Source organism: Triticum aestivum, chromosome 7D, assembly GCF_018294505.1.
Source record: "Triticum aestivum cultivar Chinese Spring chromosome 7D, IWGSC CS RefSeq v2.1, whole genome shotgun sequence".
In the NCBI taxonomy this organism is placed as follows: domain Eukaryota; kingdom Viridiplantae; phylum Streptophyta; class Magnoliopsida; order Poales; family Poaceae; genus Triticum; species Triticum aestivum.
In genome coordinates, this window is record NC_057814.1 from 156,337,943 (window position 1) to 156,356,878 (window position 18,936).

Sequence of the window (18,936 nt, forward strand, 5' to 3'; positions counted from 1 at the left end):
GGTCACGGGATAAATCATTTCGCAAGTAATCATGTGAATTTGATATGTGTTCGATATTTTGATGGTATGTATGTTGTGATTCCCTTAGTGGTGTCATGTGAACGTCGACTACATGACACTTCACCATATTTGGGCCTAAGGGAATGCATTGTGGAGTAGTAAATAGATGATGGGTTGCGATAGTGACAGAAGCTTAAACCCCAGTTTATGCACTATTTCGTAAGGGACCGATTGGACCCAAAAGTTTAATGCTATGGTTAGAGTTTATTCTTAATACTTTTCTCGTAGTTGCAGATGCTTGCAGGAGGGTTAATCATAAGTGGGAGGTTTGTTCAAGTAAGAACAACACCTAAGCACCGGTCCACCCACATATCAAATTATCAAAGTAGCGAACACGAATTAAACCAACATGATGAAAGTGACTAGATGGAATTCTCATGTACCCTCAAGAACGCTTTGCTTATCATAAGACCGTTTTGGCCTGTCCTTTGCCTCAAAAGGATTGGGCTACCTTGCTGCATACTTATTGCTACCATCGTTACTTGCTCGTTACAATTTATCTTGCTATCAAACTACTCGCTACTTAAAGTTTCAGCACTTGCAGACATTACCTTACTGAAAACAACTTGTCATTTCCTTCTGCTCCTTGTTGGGTTCGACACTCTTACTTATTGAAAAGAGCTGCAATTGATCCCTATACTTGTGGGTCATCAGACCCACCTTCGTTCTGCTGGGTTGCTTGCGGTTCCTTCAGTGTTGGCTGTCTGAGCTCCTCTGTCGTCTGCTCGTCTCACAACTCCACCGCTCCTGCCCACACCTTCAGGGGGTGGGTCGCCTGTTGGGAATCGTCGCATAATTCAAAATTTTCCTACGCTCACCAAGATGCATCTATGGAGTCTACTAGCAACGAGGGGAAGGGAGTGCATCTACATACCCTTGTAGGTCGCGAGCGGAAGCGTTCCAATGAACGTGGATGACGGAGTCGTACTCGCCGTGATCCAAATCACCGATGACCGAGTGCCGAACGGACGGCACCTCCACGTTCAACACACGTACGGTGCAGCGACGTCTCCTCCTTCTTGATCCAGCAAGGGGGGAGGAGAGGTTGATGGAGATCCAGCAGCACGACGGCGTGGTGGTGGATGTAGCGGCTCTCCGGCAGGGCTTCGCCGAGCTTCTGCGAGAGAGAGAGGTGTTGCAGGGGAGGAGGGAGGCGCCCAAGGCTGTGTCTTCCTGCCCTCCCTCCCCCCCCTTTATATAGGCCCCCTTGGGAGGGGGGCCGGCCAAAACCCATCTAGGGTTGGGGGGGCGGCGGCCAAGGGGTGGAAAGGGGTGCCTTGCCCCCCAAGGCAAGGGGGAAGCTCCCCCCTAGGGTTCCCAACCCTAGGCGCATGGGGGGAGGCCCAAGGGGGGCGCCCCAGCCCACTAAGGGCTGGTATCCTTCCACTTTCAGCCCACGGGGCCCTCCGGGACAGGTGGCCCCACCCGGTGGACCCCCGGGACCCTTCCGGTGGTCCCGGTACAATACCGGTAACCCCTGAAACTTTCCCGGTGGCCGAAACTGGACTTCCTATATATAATTCTTCACCTCCGGACCATTCCGGAACCCCTCGTGACGTCCGGGATCTCATCCGGGACTCCGAACAACTTTCGGGTTTCCGCATACATATATCTCTACAACCCTAGCGTCACCAAACCTTAAGTGTGTAGACCCTACGGGTTCGGGAGACATGCAGACATGACCGAGACGCCTCTCTGGTCAATAACCAACAGCGGGATCTGGATACCCATGTTGGCTCCCACATGTTCCACGATGATCTCATCGGATGAACCACGGTGTCGAGGATTCAATCAATCCGGTATACAATTCCCTTTGTCAATCGGTATGTTACTTGCCCGAGATTCGATCGTCGGTATCCCAATACCTTGTTCAATCTCGTTACCGGCAAGTCTCTTTACTCGTACCGCAATGCATGATCCCGTGACTAACGCCTTAGTCACATTGAGCTCATTATGATGATGCATTACCGAGTGGGCCCAGAGATACCTCTCCGTCACACGGAGTGACAAATCCCAGTCTCGATCCGTGCCAACCCAACAGACACTTTCGGAGATACCCGTAATGCACCTTTATAGTCACCCAGTTACGTTGTGACGTTTGGCACACCCAAAGCACTCCTACGGTATCCGGGAGTTGCACGATCTCATGGTCTAAGGAAAAGATACTTGACATTGGAAAAGCTCTAGCAAACGAAACTACACGATCTTTTATGCTATGCTTAGGATTGGGTCTTGTCCATCACATCATTCTCCTAATGATGTGATCCCGTTATCAATGACATCCAATGTCCATAGTCCGGAAACCATTTCTATCTGTTGATCAACGAGCTAGTCAACTAGAGGCTTACTAGGGACACTTTGTGGTCTATGTATTCACACATGTATTACAATTTCCGGACAATACAATTATAGCATGAACAATAGACAATTACCATGAACAAAGAAATATAATAATAACCATTTATTATTGCCTCTAGGGCATATTTCCAACAGTCTCCCACTTGCACTAGAGTTAATAATCTAGTTACATTGTGATGAATCGAACACCCATTGCGTCCTGGTGTTGATCATGTTTTGCCCTAGGGAGAGGTTTAGTCAACAGATCTGCTACATTCAGGTCCGTATGTACTTTACAAATATCTATGTCTCCATTTTGAACACTTTCACGAATGGAGTTGAAGCGACGCTTGATATGTCTGGTCTTCCTGTGAAACCTGGGCTCCTTCGCAAGGGCAATAGCTCCAGTGTTGTCACAGAAGAGAGTCATCGGGCCCGACGCATTGGGAATCACCCCTAGGTCGGTAATGAACTCCTTCATCCAGACTGCTTCCTGCGCTGCCTCTGAGGCTGCCATGTACTCCGCTTCACATGTAGATCCCGCCACGACGCTTTGCTTGCAACTGCACCAGCTTACTGCTCCTCAATTCAAAATATACACGTATCCGGTTTGTGACTTCGAGTCATCCAGATCTGTGTCGAAGCTAGCGTCGACGTAACCCTTTACGACGAGCTCTTCGTCACCTCCATAAACGAGAAACATATCCTTAGTCCTTTTCAGGTACTTCAGGATATTCTTGACCGCTGTCCAGTGTTCCATGCCGGGATTACTTTGGTACCTTCCTACCAAACTTACGGCAAGGTTTACATCAGGTCTGGTACACAGCATGGCATACATTATAGACCCTATGGCCGAGGCATAGGGGATGACACTCATCCTTTCTATATCTTCTGCCGTGGTCGGACATTGAGCCGTGCTCAATTGCACACCTTGCAATACAGGCAAGAACCCCTTCTTGGACTGATCCATATTGAACTTCTTCAATATCTTGTCAAGGTATGTACTCTGTGAAAGACCAATGAGGCGTCTTGATCTATCTCTATAGATCTTGATGCCTAATATATAAGCAGCTTCTCCAAGGTCCTTCATTGAAAAACACTTATTCAAATAGGCCTTTATACTTTCCAATAATTCTATATCATTTCCCATCAATAGTATGTCATCCACATATAATATGAGAAATGCTACAGAGCTCCCACTCACTTTCTTGTAAACACAGGCTTCTCCATAAGTCTGTGTAAACCCAAACGCTTTGATCATCTCATCAAAGCGAATATTCCAACTCCGAGATGCTTGCACCAACCCATAGATTGAGCGCTGGAGCTTGCATACTTTGTTAGCATTCTTAGGATCGACAAAACCTTCCGGCTGCATCATATACAACTCTTCCTTAAGGATGCCGTTAAGGAATGCCGTTTTGACGTCCATCTGCCATATCTCATAATCATAGTATGCGGCAATTGCTAACATGATTCGGACGGACTTCAGCTTTTCTACGGGTGAGAAAGTCTCATCGTAGTCAACCCCTTGAACTTGTCGATAACCCTTAGCGACAAGTCGAGCTTTGTAGATGGTCACATTACCATCCGCGTCCGTCTTCTTCTTAAAGATCCATTTGTTTTCTATGGCTCGCAGATCATCGGGCAAGTCAGTCAAAGTCCATACTTCGTTTTCATACATGGATCCTATCTCGGATTTCATGGCTTCTAGCCATTTGTCGGAATCCGGGCCCGCCATCGCTTCTTCATAGTTCGAAGGTTCACCGTTGTCTAACAACATGATTTCCAGGACAGGGTTGCCGTACCATTCTGGTGCGGAACGTGTCCTTGTGGACCTACGAAGTTCAGTAACTTGATCCGAAGCTTCATGATCATCATCATTAACTTCCTCCCCAGTCGGTGTAGGCACCACAGGAACATTTTCCCGCGCTGCGCTACTTTCCGGTTCGGAAGGGGTGACTATCACCTCATCAAGTTCCACTTTCCTCCCACTCAATTCTTTCGAGAGAAACTCCTTCTCCAGAAAGGACCCGTTCTTGGCAATGAAGATCTTGCCTTCGGATCTGAGGTAGAAGGTATACCCAATAGTTTTCTTAGGGTATCCTATGAAGACGCATTTTTCCGATTTGGGTTCGAGCTTTTCAGGTTGAAGTTTCTTGACATAAGCATCGCATCCCCAAACTTTTAGAAACGACAGCTTAGGTTTCTTCCCAAACCATAATTCATATGGTGTCGTCTCAACGGATTTCGACGGAGCCCTATTTAAAGTGAATGCGGCAGTCTCTAAAGCATAGCCCCAAAATGAGAGCGGTAAATCGGTAAGAGACATCATAGATCGCACCATATCCAATAGAGTGCGATTACGACGTTCGGACACACTGTTTCTCTGAGGTGTTCCAGGCGGCGTGAGTTGTGAAACTATTCCACATTTCCTTAATGTGTACCAAATTCGTGACTTAAATATTCTCCACCACGATCTGATCGTAAGAATTTTATTTTCCTGTCACGTTGATTCTCGACTTCACTCTAAAATTCCTTGAACTTTTCAAAGGTTTCAGACTTGTGTTTCATTAGGTAGACATACCCATATCTACTTAAATCATCAGTGAGAGTGAGAACATAACGATATCCTCCGCGAGCCTCAACACTCATTGGACCGCATACATCGGTATGTATGATTTCCAATAAGTTGGTTGCTCGCTCCATTGTTCCGGAGAACGGAGTCTTGGTCATCTTACCCATGAGGCATGGTTCGCACGTGTCAAATGATTCGTAATCAAGAGACTCCAAAAGTCCATCTGCATGGAGCTTCTTCATGCGCTTGACACCAATGTGACCAAGGCGGCAGTGCCACAAGTATGTGGGACTATCGTTATCAACTTTACATCTTTTGGTATTCACACTATGAATATGTGTAACATCACGTTCGAGATTCATCAAAAATAAACCATTGACCAGCGGGGCATGACCATAAAACATATCTCTCAAATAAACAGAACAACCATTATTCTCGGATTTAAATGAGTAGCCATCTCGAATTAAACGAGATCCAGATACAATGTTTATGCTCAAAGCTGGCACTAAATAACAATTATTGAGGTTTAAAACTAATCCCGTAGGGAGATGCAGAGGTAGCGTGCCGACGGCGATCACATCGACCTTGGAACCATTCCCGACGCGCATCGTCACCTCGTCCTTCGCCAGTCTCCGTTTATTCCGTAGTTCCTGTTTTGAGTTACAAATATGAGCAACCGCACCGGTATCAAATACCCAGGAGCTACTACGAGTACTGGTAAGGTACACATCAATTACATGTATATCACATATACCTTTGGTGTTGCCTGCCTTCTTCTTGTCCGCTAAGTATTTGGGGCAGTTCCGCTTCCAGTGACCACTTCCCTTGCAATAAAAGCACTCAGTCTCGGGCTTGGGTCCATTCTTTGACTTCTTCCCAGTAACTGGTTTACCGGGCGCGGCAACTCCCTTGCCGTCCTTCTTGAAGTTCTTCTTACCCTTGCCCTTCTTGAACTTAGTGGTTTTATTCACCATCAACACTTGATGTTCTTTTCTGATCTCTACCTCAGCTGATGTCAGCATTGAATATACCTCAGGAATGGTCTTTTCCATCCCCTGCATATTGAAGTTCATCACAAAGCTCTTGTAGCTTGGTGGAAGCAACTGGAGGATTCTGTCAATGACCGCGTCATCCGGGAGATTAACTCCCAGCTGAGACAAGCGGTTGTGCAACCCAGACATTCTGAGTATGTGCTCACTAACAGAACTATTCTCCTCCATTTTACAGCTGAAGAACTTGTCGGAGACATCATATCTCTCGACCCGGGCATGAGCTTGAAAAACCAGTTTCAGCTCCTCGAACATCTCATATGCTCCATGTTTCTCAAAACGCTTTTGGAGACCCGGTTCTAAGCTGTAAAGCATGCCGCACTGAACGAGGGAGTAATCATCAGCACGTGATTGCCAAGCGTTCATAACATCTTGGTTCTCAGGGATTGGTGCTTCACCTAGCGGTGCTTCTAAGACATAATCTTTCTTGGCTACTATGAGGATGATCCTCAGGTTCCGGACCCAGTCCGTATAGTTGCTGCCATCATCTTTCAGCTTGGTTTTCTCTAGGAACGCGTTGAAATTGAGGACAACGTTGGCCATTTGATCTACAAGACATAGTGTAAAGATTTTAGACTAAGTTCATGATAATTGAGTTCATCTAATCAAATTATTTAATGAACTCCCACTCAGATAGACATCCCTCTCGTGATCTAAGTGAAACATGATCCGAGCTTAACTAGGCCGTGTCCGATCATCACGTGAGACGGACTAGTCAAGATCGGTGAACATCTCCATGTTGATCGTATCTTCTATACGACTCATGCTCGACCTTTCGGTCCTCCGTGTTCCGAGGCCATGTCTGTACATGCTAGGCTCGTCAAGTCAACCTAAGTGTATTGCGTGTGTTCCGAGGCCATGTCTGTACATGCTAGGCTCGTCAACACCCGTTGTATTCGAACGTTAGAATCTATCACACCCGATCATCACGTGGTGCTTCGAAACAACGAACCTTCGCAACGGTGCACAGTTAGGGTGAACACTTTCTTGAAATTATTATAAGGGATCATCCTACTTGCTACCGTCGTTCTAAGCAAATAAGATGCAAAAACATGATAAACATCACATGCAATCAAATAGTGACATGATATGGCCAATATCATCATGCTCCTTTGATCTCCATCTTCGGGGCACCATGATCATCTTCGTCACCGGCATGACACCATGATCTCCATCATCATGATCTCCATCATTGTGTCTTCATGAAGTCGTCACGCCAACGATTACTTCTACTTGTATGGCTAACGCGTTCAGCAACAAAGTAAAGTAAATTACATGGCGTTATTCAATGACACGCAGGTCATGCAAAATAATAAAGACAACTCCTATGGCTCCTGCCGGTTGTCATACTCATCGACATGCAAGTCGTGATTCCTATTACAAGAATATGATCAATCTCATACATCACATATATCATTCATCACATCTTCTGGCCATATCACATCACATAGCACTTGCTGCAAAAACAAGTTAGACGTTCTCTAATTGTTGTTGCAAGTTTTACGTGGTTTGTAGGTTTCTAGCAAGAACGTTTTCTTACCTACGTATGACCACAACGTGATTTTCCAATTTCTATTTACCCTTCATAAGGACCCTTTTCATCGAATCCGTTCCGACTAAAGTAGGAGAGACAGACACCCGCTAGCCACCTTATGCAACTAGTGCATGTCAGTCGGTGGAACCTGTCTCACGTAAGCGTACGTGTAAGGTCGGTCCGGGCCGCTTCATCCTACGCCGAAACAAGAAACGACTAGTAGCGGCAAGAAGAATTGGCAAACTCAACGCCCACAACTGCTTTGTGTTCTACTCGTGCATAGTAACTACGCATAGGCCTGGCTCATGATGCCACTGTTGGGAATCGTAGCATAATTTAAAATTTTCCTACGCTCACCAAGATGCATCTATGGAGTCTACTAGCAACGAGGGGAAGGGAGTGCATCTACATACCCTTGTAGATCGCGAGCAGAAGCGTTCCAATGAACGTGGATGACGGAGTCGTACTCGCCGTGATCCAAATCACCGATGACCGAGTGCCGAACGGACGGCACCTCCGCGTTCAACACACGTACGGTGCAGCGACGTCTCCTCCTTCTTTATCTAGCAAGGGGGAAGGAGAGGTTGATGGAGATCCAGCAGCACGACGGCGTGGTGGTGGATGTAGCGGCTCTCCGGCAGGGCTTCGCCGAGCTTCTGCGAGAGAGAGAGAGGTGTTGCAGGGGAGGAGGGAGGCGCCCAAGGCTGTGTCTTCCTGCCCTCCCTCCCCCCCCTTTATATAGGCCCCCTTGGGAGGGGGGGCCGGCCAAAACCCATGTAGGGTTGGGGGGGCGGCGGCCAAGGGGTGGAAAGGGGTGCCTTGCCCCCCAAGGCAAGGGGGAAGCTCCCCCCCCCCCCAGGGTTCCCAACCCTAGGCGCATGGGGGGAGGCCCAAGGGGGGCGCCCCAGCCCACTAAGGGCTGGTTCCCTTCCACTTTCAGCCCACAGGGCCCTCCGGGACAGGTGGACCCACCCGGTGGACCCCCGGGACCCTTCCGGTGGTCCCGGTACAATACCGGTAACCCCCGAAACTTTCCCGGTGGCCGAAACTGGACTTCCTATATATAATTCTTCACCTCCGGACCATTCCGGAACCTCTCGTGACGTCCGGGATCTCATCCTGGACTCCGAACAACTTTCGGGTTTCCGCATACATATATCTCTACAACCCTAGCGTCACCGAACCTTAAGTGTGTAGACCCTACGGGTTCGGGAGACATGCAGACATGACCGAGACGCCTCTCCGGTCAATAACCAACAGCGGGATCTGGATACCCATGTTGGCTCCCACATGTTCCACGATGATCTCATCGGATGAACCACGGTGTCGAGGATTCAATCAATCCGGTATACAATTCCCTTTGTCAATCGGTATGTTACTTGCCCGAGATTCGATCGTCGGTATCCCAATACCTTGTTCAATCTCGTTACCGGCAAGTCTCTTTACTCGTACCGCAATGCATGATCCCGTGACTAACGCCTTAGTCACATTGAGCTCATTATGATGATGCATTACCGAGTGGGCCCAGAGATACCTCTCCGTCACACGGAGTGACAAATCCCAGTCTCGATCCGTGCCAACCCAACAGACACTTTCGGAGATACCCGTAATGCACCTTTATAGTCACCCAGTTACGTTGTGACGTTTGGCACACCCAAAGCACTCCTACGGTATCCGGGAGTTGCACGATCTCATGGTCTAAGGAAAAAATACTTGACATTGGAAAAGCTCTAGCAAACGAAACTACACGATCTTTTATGCTATGCTTAAGTTGGGTCTTGTCCATCACATCATTCTCCTAATGATGTGATCCCGTTATCAATGACATCCAATGTCCATAGTCAGGAAACCATGACTATCTGTTGACCAACGAGCTAGTCAACTAGAGGCTTACTAGGGACAGGTTGTGGTCTATGTATTCACACATGTATTATGATTTCCGGACAATACAATTATAGCACGAATAATAGACTATTATCATGAACACAGAAATATAATAATAACCATTTATTATTGCCTCTAGGGCATATTTCCAACAAGAGAGAGGTGTTGCAGGGGAGGAGGGAGGCGCCCAAGGCTTAGATGTTGCTGCCCTCCCTTCCCCCCACTATATATAGGGCCAAGGGAGAGGGGGGGGCGCAGCCTTGCCCCTTCCTCCAAGGAAGGGTGTGGCCAGGGGGGAGTCCTTTCCCCCCAAGGCACCTCGGAGGTGCCTTCCCCCTTTAGGACTCTCCCTTTTTTCTTATCTCTTGCGCATGGGCCTCTTGGGGCTGGTGCCCTTGGCCCATATAGGCCAAGGCGCACCCCTTACAGCCCATGTGGCCCCCCGGGGCTGGTGGGCCCCCTTGGTGGACCCCCGGACCCCTTTCGGCACTCCCGGTACAATACCGATAAAGTGCGAAACTTTTCCGGCGACCAAAATAAGACTTCCCATATATAAATCTTTACCTCCGGACCATTCCGGAACCTCTCGTGACGTCCGGGATCTCATCCGGGACTCCGAACAAATTTCGGGTTTCCGCATACATATATCTCTACAACCCTAGCGTCACCGGACCTTAAGTGTGTAGACCCTACGGGTTCGGGAGACATGCAGAGATGACCGAGACGCCTCTCCGGTCAATAACCAACAGCGGGATCTGGATACCCATGTTGGCTCCCACATGTTCCACGATGATATCATCGGATGAACCACGGTGTCGAGGATTCAATCAATCCGTATGCTATTCCCTTTGGCAATCGGTATGTTACTTGCCCGAGATTCGATCGTCGGTATCCCAATACCTTGTTCAATCTCGTTACCGGCAAGTCTCTTTACTCGTACCGCAATGCATGATCCCGTGACTAACGCCTTAGTCACATTGAGCTCATTATGATGATGCATTACCGAGTGGGCCCAGAGATACCTCTCCGTCACACGGAGTGACAAATCCCAGTCTCGATCCGTGCCAACCCAACAGACACTTTCGGAGATACCCGTAATGCACCTTTATAGTCACCCAGTTACGTTGTGACGTTTGGCACACCCAAAGCACTCCTACGGTATCCGGGAGTTGCACGATCTCATGGTCTAAGGAAAAGATACTTGACATTGGAAAAGCTCTAGCAAACGAAACTACACGATCTTTTATGCTATGCTTAGGATTGGGTCTTGTCCATCACATCATTCTCCTAATGATGTGATCCCGTTATCAATGACATCCAATGTCCATAGTCAGGAAACCATGACTATCTGTTGATCAACGAGCTAGTCAACTAGAGGTTTACTAGGGACACTTTGTGGTCTATGTATTCACACATGTATTACGATTTCCGGACAATACAATTATAGCATGAACAATAGACAATTACCATGAACAAAGAAATATAATAATAACCATTTATTATTGCCTCTAGGGCATATTTCCAACATCGCCCTCCTTATGCTGAGAAGGGTCGGTCGCGTCGTGACACCTTCTGTGACTATTGCTCCTCTTCCAGTGGGACTCCTGTGTCGTCATCGACTCCATCACTCACTGACTAGGACATTGTGCGGCTCAAGCGCCTTCTGGCTTCCTCCGGTTCTTCATCGAAGGGTTCTGCTGCTGCTGTGACTTCTTTCACCTCTTCATCACCGCTGGCATCTACACCGTCAGGTACATCTTCGTGGGTTCTGGACTCTGGAGCTTCCTTTCATATGCCTTCTAATTCTTCCGCGTTGTCTTCTCTTCGACCTCTTGATTCTCCTATTAATGTTCTTACTGCCGATGGCACATCTCTTCCTGTTACTAGTCGTGGTATTCTTTCTACTCCGTCCATTTCTGTTCCTAGTGCTTCACATGTTCCCCGCCTTACCATGAATCTCTTTTTCCGCTGCCCAACTTACTGATTCTGTTTGCCGTGTCATTTTTTATACCGACTCTTGCTCCATTCAGGATCGTCGCACCAAGGCTTTGGTTGGTGCTGGCCCCCGGTGTCGTGGGTCAGAGGGCCTTTGGGAGGTTGTCTGGCTTTGTTTTCCTTCCGCTGTCACCACTTCTGCCAGCTCTTATGCTCTTGCTGCCTCCTCGTCTGCGTCCTTCCAGCAGTGGCATCATCGTCTTGGTCACATCTATGGCTCTCGCTTGTCATCATTAGTGCGTCAGGGCCTCTTAGGGTCTGTCTCTGGAGATGTTTCTTTACATTGTAATGGTTGTAGACTTGGCAAACAGACCCAGTTACCTTATCCTACCAGTGAGTCTGTATCTTGGCGTCCTTTTGACTTAGTTCATTCTGATGTCTGGGGTCCTGCTCCCTTTGATTCGAAAGGTGGTCATCGCTACTATGTTTTGTTTATTAATGATTTCTCTCGCTACACTTGGCTCTACTTCATGAAATCTCGTAGTGAGGTTCTCTCCATATACAAACGATTTGCTACCATGGTTCACACCCAGTTTTCCACGCCTATTCGTACTTTTCGTGCTGACTCCGCTGGAGAGTATATCTCCCAGATGTTGCGTGGTTTTCTCGCGGAACAGGGTACTCTGACCCAGTTCTCATGTCCTGGTGCCCATGCTCAGAATGGCGTCGCAGAACGTAAGCATCGTCATCTGCTTGAGACAGCTCGTGCGCTGATGATTGCCGCTTCCCTTCCACCCCACTTTTGGGCGGAGGCCGTTTCTGCATCCACCTATCTCATCAACATTCAGCCACCGATTGCCCTGCAAGGTGGTATTCCTATGGAGTGTCTCACTAGTCGTTCTCCTGACTACTCATCTCTTCGTATGTTTGGATGTGTGTGTGTAAGTGCATCTAGTGCCCCTTAGTGATTTTGGTGTATTGAAGACTTATAGGTTAAGGGACTAATGTGTTTGTGAGTGTACACAGTGTCTATAAGTCTATGAGGAGTTTGATATTTACGATGAAAGTCGACCCCTGAAAATGAATGTCTTCAGTTGAAGACTTTGAAAATGAGGAAATTGGTGTGACCTTGAAGACTTCGGGATTGATGCGAGGATTATGAAGCGTGAAGACTTTTGCTTTCATAGTTTCATTTTATCTTTTTTAAGTCATAGGAAACACCGTACTGTTAAAGGGGGTCGAGATAAAACTAAGGAAAAGTTTCCAAGTGATGCTCATCTCAAAATCCTACACCTACCCAATCCTTTCGAGTGAAGCCATTGGAAATCTCATATAGTTCAGTCAATTTCTTCAGTGACAGAGACGAAGATCTTCTGGTGTCTGAGGAATTTATCCTGACTGACTAAGGAGTTAGGAATTCGCCAGTGCGGATTGCCTACAAGCGAGGAACATGATAGCCCTGGGGAATTTGAAAGCTCAAAATTCCGACCGTTGTTGTGTTATGTGCCAGCTGTCCAAAATATTCCACCACCTAACGGTCATATCATTGAAGGACATTTATGTCTTATCATGTCGGACTGCTCCTAGGCTATAAATAGCCGCCCCCTACAACCACTAGTTGGTTGGCTGCTCCGAGAGAAACCAACACTTGTCATTGAGAGCATCCCATCGATTTTGAGTGAAAATCATCATGAAGAAAAACCCAAACCCAAACACCTACAACCCAAAGTGATTGATCATCACTGAAGAGATTGTTCCTGTGTGGAACCGACGCTTGTTACCTTTGAGGATTGTGCATCCTCCAGATGGTTAGGCGTCATGGTCTAGAGCATCCAAGAGGAATTGTGGATCACCGAGTGACCAAGTCTGTAAAGGTTTGGAAGTCACCCGAAGACTTACCACGAGTGATTGGGCTGAGGTGATCTGGTTACGGTGGTTACTTGAGGATTTTGGTGTGTCTGCTACTACCTCGACTCCTTACTGTCAAACAGTACCGATGCTATCAGTATTGCGCGTGATCCGGTGAAGCATGAGCTCACCAAGCACATCGGTGTGGATGCCCACTTTGTGCGTGCTGCTTTACAGGATCAGACTCTCGCTCTTCACTATGTGCCTTCTGAGTTACAGTTGGCAGACTTCTTCACGAAGGCACAAACACGAGCGCAGCATGACTTTTTTCTCTCTAAACTCATTGTTGTTGACCCACCATGAGTTTGAGGGGGGATGTTAGATGTGTATAGTCTTTTTTTGTATATCCCCATTGTATAAGGAATTTTTCTGCACTTTACCACACATGTATATGAGCCTTTGGCCCTCAGTCAAAGTTAGTTGCTAATTATCCAGCACTTAACAAGGGATGTAGCGATCGTTGAAGCAATATTGGTTGAAGCATTATCCCATGCAGTACAATCCACGGCACTGATCCAAAGAATTGAATTGAAGAATTTTTTTTAAACAAGGCAAAATACTTGCCATTTCATTGATTTTTTTTTGGAAAACTTCCAAGCTATTCATCTTCAATTATGGCAGTACAATGAACATCAGAAATAAAAATTACATCCAGATCCGTAGACCACCTAGCGACGACTACAAGCACTGAAGCGAGCCGAAGGCGCGCCGCCGTCATCGCCCCTCCATCGCCGGAGTCATTGGTTAAGGAAGAAGGTTTTAGACAAAAGCCGCAAGCTACAAACGAAAGACTACTCTCACGGCATTACAACACCCAAGTGCTTGGCACCCGCCAAAGCCCAAAGCGACCCCTCTTATTTGATTTTGTTAATATGACTGTCAAAGGAACCGCCACGTTGCGTAAGACTCTAGGGTTTCTCTCGGACCAAACCTCCAAGGAGATGAGCGTCATCAAGGAAGGGCTGAATTGAAGAAATTGAACCATGCTGCACAAGAAGCGTCAAAGTTGCCGAACTAATAATCAGCAAAGTGCTCTTCTTGAAAGACACTATCAAAACGAAAACTAGTTTTGTCTCAGCCGACGACTATCCCTATACCTTTCTTTATAACGCTTGGAGGAGAAGAAAAGAGACGTATGAGAAGAAGAATCTGCGTTGGTAAGACGCAGCGCGCGTGGCAAACCTGTGTCTACGTGGCCTCCACAAACACCACATCGAGCAGTCAAACAATGGTTCCTCCGCATACCGAGGCGAGGCTGTGGAAGTAACACGTATGTGTGGCTTGATCATGGAAACGAAATTGCTTTTTACAAATGTTTGCCCGGAGCAAAATACCTGCCATGTGACGGATCTCTGTGGGCATGCAAAGTTACCACGCATCAATCCGAAAAACGGCAGGCAACCGGATAAATGCTGCTTCAAAATGTTTTAAATGTGCATCTGACCTACGGTTTCATCATCCATTAATGTACGTTAATGCACTTGTGTCCCAGCATGCAGGAGCAACGGCTAACGTGTAAAAAGGGCAGTGGTCAAAGTTGCTGTACATGTTGGAGTACAATGATATGTTCCTAATTTACGAATGCAGTAACTCGTTGCCAACCAGGGTGGGTGGTAGGGTACGTCTCGTCGTCTATACATACGCCAGGCTGCCTGCTTCCATTTGATCCGGTTCATATCATCTGATCTGACACGGCCAGACATGGCGACGGCGGCGGCAGCAGTGAAAATGTCGCCTAGGTCGACCGGATACCCTTCGTTGTGCAAACCAAGCAACACCGGCTGCTACTGCAAGCCACCGGCAGCGGCTCCGATGAACACCTTGTAAGTGGGTTGGAGTGATGAATATTTTGTTTTTGTTTTGAGAACACATGTGGTAGCGTAAGTGCATGCATGCAAGATACAGTACTTAACTTTGCATGGGGGACAGGAGGTGTAGGAGCGCCGTGAGCAGCAGAGGAGGTCCGACGGCCGGACGGCGGGAGGAGGAGGAGGAATGGAGGAGGTACCTTGCGCCGGAGAGGCTGGAGGTGCTGGCGCAGCTGGAGCCGTGGGCGGAGGCGAACATGCTGCCGCTGCTCAAGCCGGCGGACGAGGCGTGGCAGCCGGCGGACATGCTCCCGGACGCGGCGGCGCTGGGCGCGGACGGCTTCCACGCGGCGTGCCTCGAGCTCCGCGCCAGGGCGGAGGGCGTGCCGGACGCGCAGCTGGTGTGCCTGGTGGGGAACATGGTCACGGAGGAGGCGCTCCCGACGTACCAGAGCATGTCCAACCGCTTCGAGGGCACCCGCGACGCCACCGGCGCCGACGGCACCGCCTGGGCGCGCTGGGTCCGCGGCTGGTCCGCCGAGGAGAACCGCCACGGCGACGTGCTCAGCCGCTACATGTACCTCTCCGGCCGCCTCGACATGCGCCAGGTGGAGCGCACCGTGCACCGCCTCATCAGTTCCGGCATGGCCATGCACGCGCCGGCGAGCCCCTACCACGGCTTCATCTACGTCGCCTTCCAGGAGCGCGCCACCTCCATCTCCCACGGCAACACGGCGCGTCAGGTCCGCGCGCACGGCGACGCCGCGCTCGCGCGCATCTGCGGCGCCATCGCCGCCGACGAGAAACGGCACGAGGCGGCCTACACCCGCGTCGTGGCGAAGCTCTTCGAGGTGGACCCGGACGCCGCCGTGCGCGCCATGGCGTACATGATGCGGCGCCGCATCACCATGCCGGCCGCGCTCATGGACGACGGCCGCGACGCCGACCTCTTCGCGCACTACGCCGCCGCCGCGCAGCAGGCCGGGGTGTACACCGCGTCGGACTACCGCGGCATCCTGGAGCACCTCATACGCCAGTGGCGGGTGGAGGAGCTGTCGGCGGGGCTGTCCGGCGAGGGGAGGCGCGCGCGGGACTACGTCTGCGCGTTGCGGGAGAAGATCCGGAGGATGGAGGAGAGGGCCCATGACAGGGTGCGAAAGGAGCCCACCCCGGTCCCGTTTAGCTGGATCTTTGATAGGCCTGTCAGCGTCGTGCTCCATTGATTCAAAGAAACCCGGACTGTCCACATACCAGTACCAGTGTACCACCATTGCTGCAGCGAGTGTGGCAGCTCGAGGCGAGAAGCTACAATATAGAATATGTTTCATGGCACCGTCTTCTTGCGTAGGACATGTATTTATATCTTTCTAAAAAATGGACATGTATTTGTTTTTTTATTGGTTCTTGTGTCTGTTTCTCTGTTCTCGGCTATTATTTTACCACATACATATATGTGTTTTAATTTTTTCCCTGGTAGACATTTTCTTATGTGGTTATATTTACATTAATTCTTCTAATAATATGAGTATTGAACATAATTAACTAAATCATTCTCACATGATAATGATGTGTCCATAACATTTTTCGAGTAATGTGATCTTAAACCGTTAATTTTATGAGAGGTGTCAGGCATTTAATTTGAGACTACACCTATGCATCAAAATATATGTTCATGTACTAGAAAACTATTCATATTATTGAAAAGTCGTCTTATATATGAAAAGAAATGTTTACATAAGTATTCATGTATTTCATACAACATTTGTATACTTTAGCCAAAATAATATAAAAAATAAAGTGAATAGCTAGAAATAAAAGAACAACAATATCAAAAACAAATAGTACAAAAAAGAAAGTGTTACTAGGACGGCCCATGTTGTGGGACGCACCTGAACTGAGCGCTATGCCCTTTTTGCTGGAAGCGGCTTTGTCTCGCCCCCTGCGTTGCCAATGAGACCTCCCCTGATCCAACCCCATGTTCTATTTTGTATTCTACTCATGTGTTTTTTCAGTAATAAACTTGGCGACACCCCTAAAAAATAAAAACTAACGAGCCCTCCCAAGTTGCTTTCAAGTTTGTTTGTCTTCACTGTTTTTTTAATTTGTGCGTTTTTGGTGTATATTTTTGAATTTTTAATACATATATTCAAAACTTATTTTTTTTGAAAACCATGAATTTTAAAAGTTAACACAGTGTAAAAAAGTTGTTGCCATTAAACAATTGATAGCACTATTTTTTGACATTATAAAAATGGTCAAGCGTTACAAAACAATGTACGTGGTATTAAAAAAAGTTAGTATAAAAAATATTATAATTCAAAGAAAAATTTTCATGCCACTAAATAACATGTACTCCCTCCGTCCCATAATATAAGAACGTTTTTTACACTGGTGTAGTGTCAAAAACGTTCTTATATTATGGGACGGAGGGAGTATATTAAATGTAAAAATGTTCTTACATATAAAAAAATATGTTTGGGACATTTAAAAAAATATAATGAAAACAAATTGTGTTGTTTAAAAAGATGTTTCATATACTTCAAATGTTTCATTAGTTATTTGAATTTTTTAACATGTATTAGAAAAATGCTCAAAAACATGTATTTTATAAAAGTCATGTATTTGAAAATATGTTAAACATGTATAAGAATATAGTTTTAGATGTATACAAAAAATATACAATAAATATGAAAAAACAAGACATCAAAAAATATATTTGAAAATGTGTTAGTCATTTATTGGAAAAACATTAAACATGTATAAAAAAATATCTGATGTATACAAAATTATACAATGTGCATGAAAAAATTAGATATGTGTTGAAAAAAATAAAAATAAAGTAAAGAGAAACAGTGACAACCGAAGAAAGAAACAAAGAAAACAAAAAACCCAAGAAAAAAGAATAAAGAAACAAAAAAACTGAAAGTAGAGAAAATCAAAGAAAAACCGATGACAATGAAAACCAATAAGATAAAGACACACAGAAAGATACTCGTGCCAGAGGCGCTATAGTAATGGGCCGGCCCACTCCCTTGCGCCCAGAGGCGAATCCGAGTTACATCTCAATACAGCAAGAAATAGTTCTTGCACACAAACCAAGTTCTAGTGGGCCAGACAATTGATAGACATGGCCACAAAGCTTACTTGGAACCTTGTAAACCCCTTCACCAAGTCATCGACATACATCACTTCAATCGTACAATAGCGGTCCACTCCTCTTCTGTAGTAGAAACAAAAATCTAAAACTAGTTGTGTGTATAGCACACTGTCAAAATATATTTTGTCAGCTGTAAAAATATGTAAAAAATGTAGAATTTGAATTTGTTGTAATATACTTGTTTTTGTAATGAAAACAACTTTTGACTAGGGGGTATTCGAAGCACGATCACAGGTAAAGTTAGCCAACGTGTGTATGACGGCCTTATGCGAAGATTGTCGTGCACGATCAGAAATAACACAATGCTATTTTTAAATAGGTCGCCTCGAGAGCGTGGCCTAAACCTATTTAAGAAGGCATCGGGTGAAATTGCACGGTTGAAGGTTCTGAGTGTAATATGACTCCTTGACTCCTTTGTGTTGGAAATATGCCCTAGAGGCAATAATAAAAATGGTTATTATTATATTTCCTTGTTCATGATAATTGTCTATTGTTCATGCTATAATTGTGTTATCCGGAAATCGTAATACATGTGTGAACACATAGACCATAACATGTCCCTAGTGAGCCTCTAGTTGACTAGCTCGTTAATCAACAGATGGTTACGGTTTCCTGACCATGGACATTGGATGTCATTGATAACGGGATCACATCATTAGGAGAATGATGTGATGGACAAGACCCAATCC

General features: G+C 46.8%; 1 protein-coding gene across 1 annotated transcript; it reads left to right on the forward strand.

Moving 5' to 3' along the window:
* The first annotated feature begins 14,856 nt into the window (after positions 1 to 14,856).
* On the forward strand, positions 14,857 to 16,487 carry LOC123168642 (acyl-[acyl-carrier-protein] desaturase 7, chloroplastic). The gene is made up of 2 exons (XM_044586519.1): positions 14,857 to 15,105; positions 15,212 to 16,487. The coding sequence occupies exons 1-2, from the start codon at positions 14,984 to 14,986 to the stop codon at positions 16,311 to 16,313; spliced, it is 1,224 nt and encodes a 407-aa protein (XP_044442454.1). The 5' UTR covers positions 14,857 to 14,983; the 3' UTR covers positions 16,314 to 16,487.
* The last annotated feature ends 2,449 nt before the right edge of the window (positions 16,488 to 18,936 follow it).

Excerpts from the sequence above, each read along its gene's own strand:
- LOC123168642 (XM_044586519.1), top strand. The coding sequence starts at position 14,984 with ATGGCGACGGCGGCGGCAGCAGTGAAAATGTCGCCTAGGTCGACCGGA. Across the intron at positions 15,106-15,211 it reads GCGGCTCCGATGAACACCTT|GAGGTGTAGGAGCGCCGTGA; the intron begins GTAAGTGGGTTG and ends CATGGGGGACAG.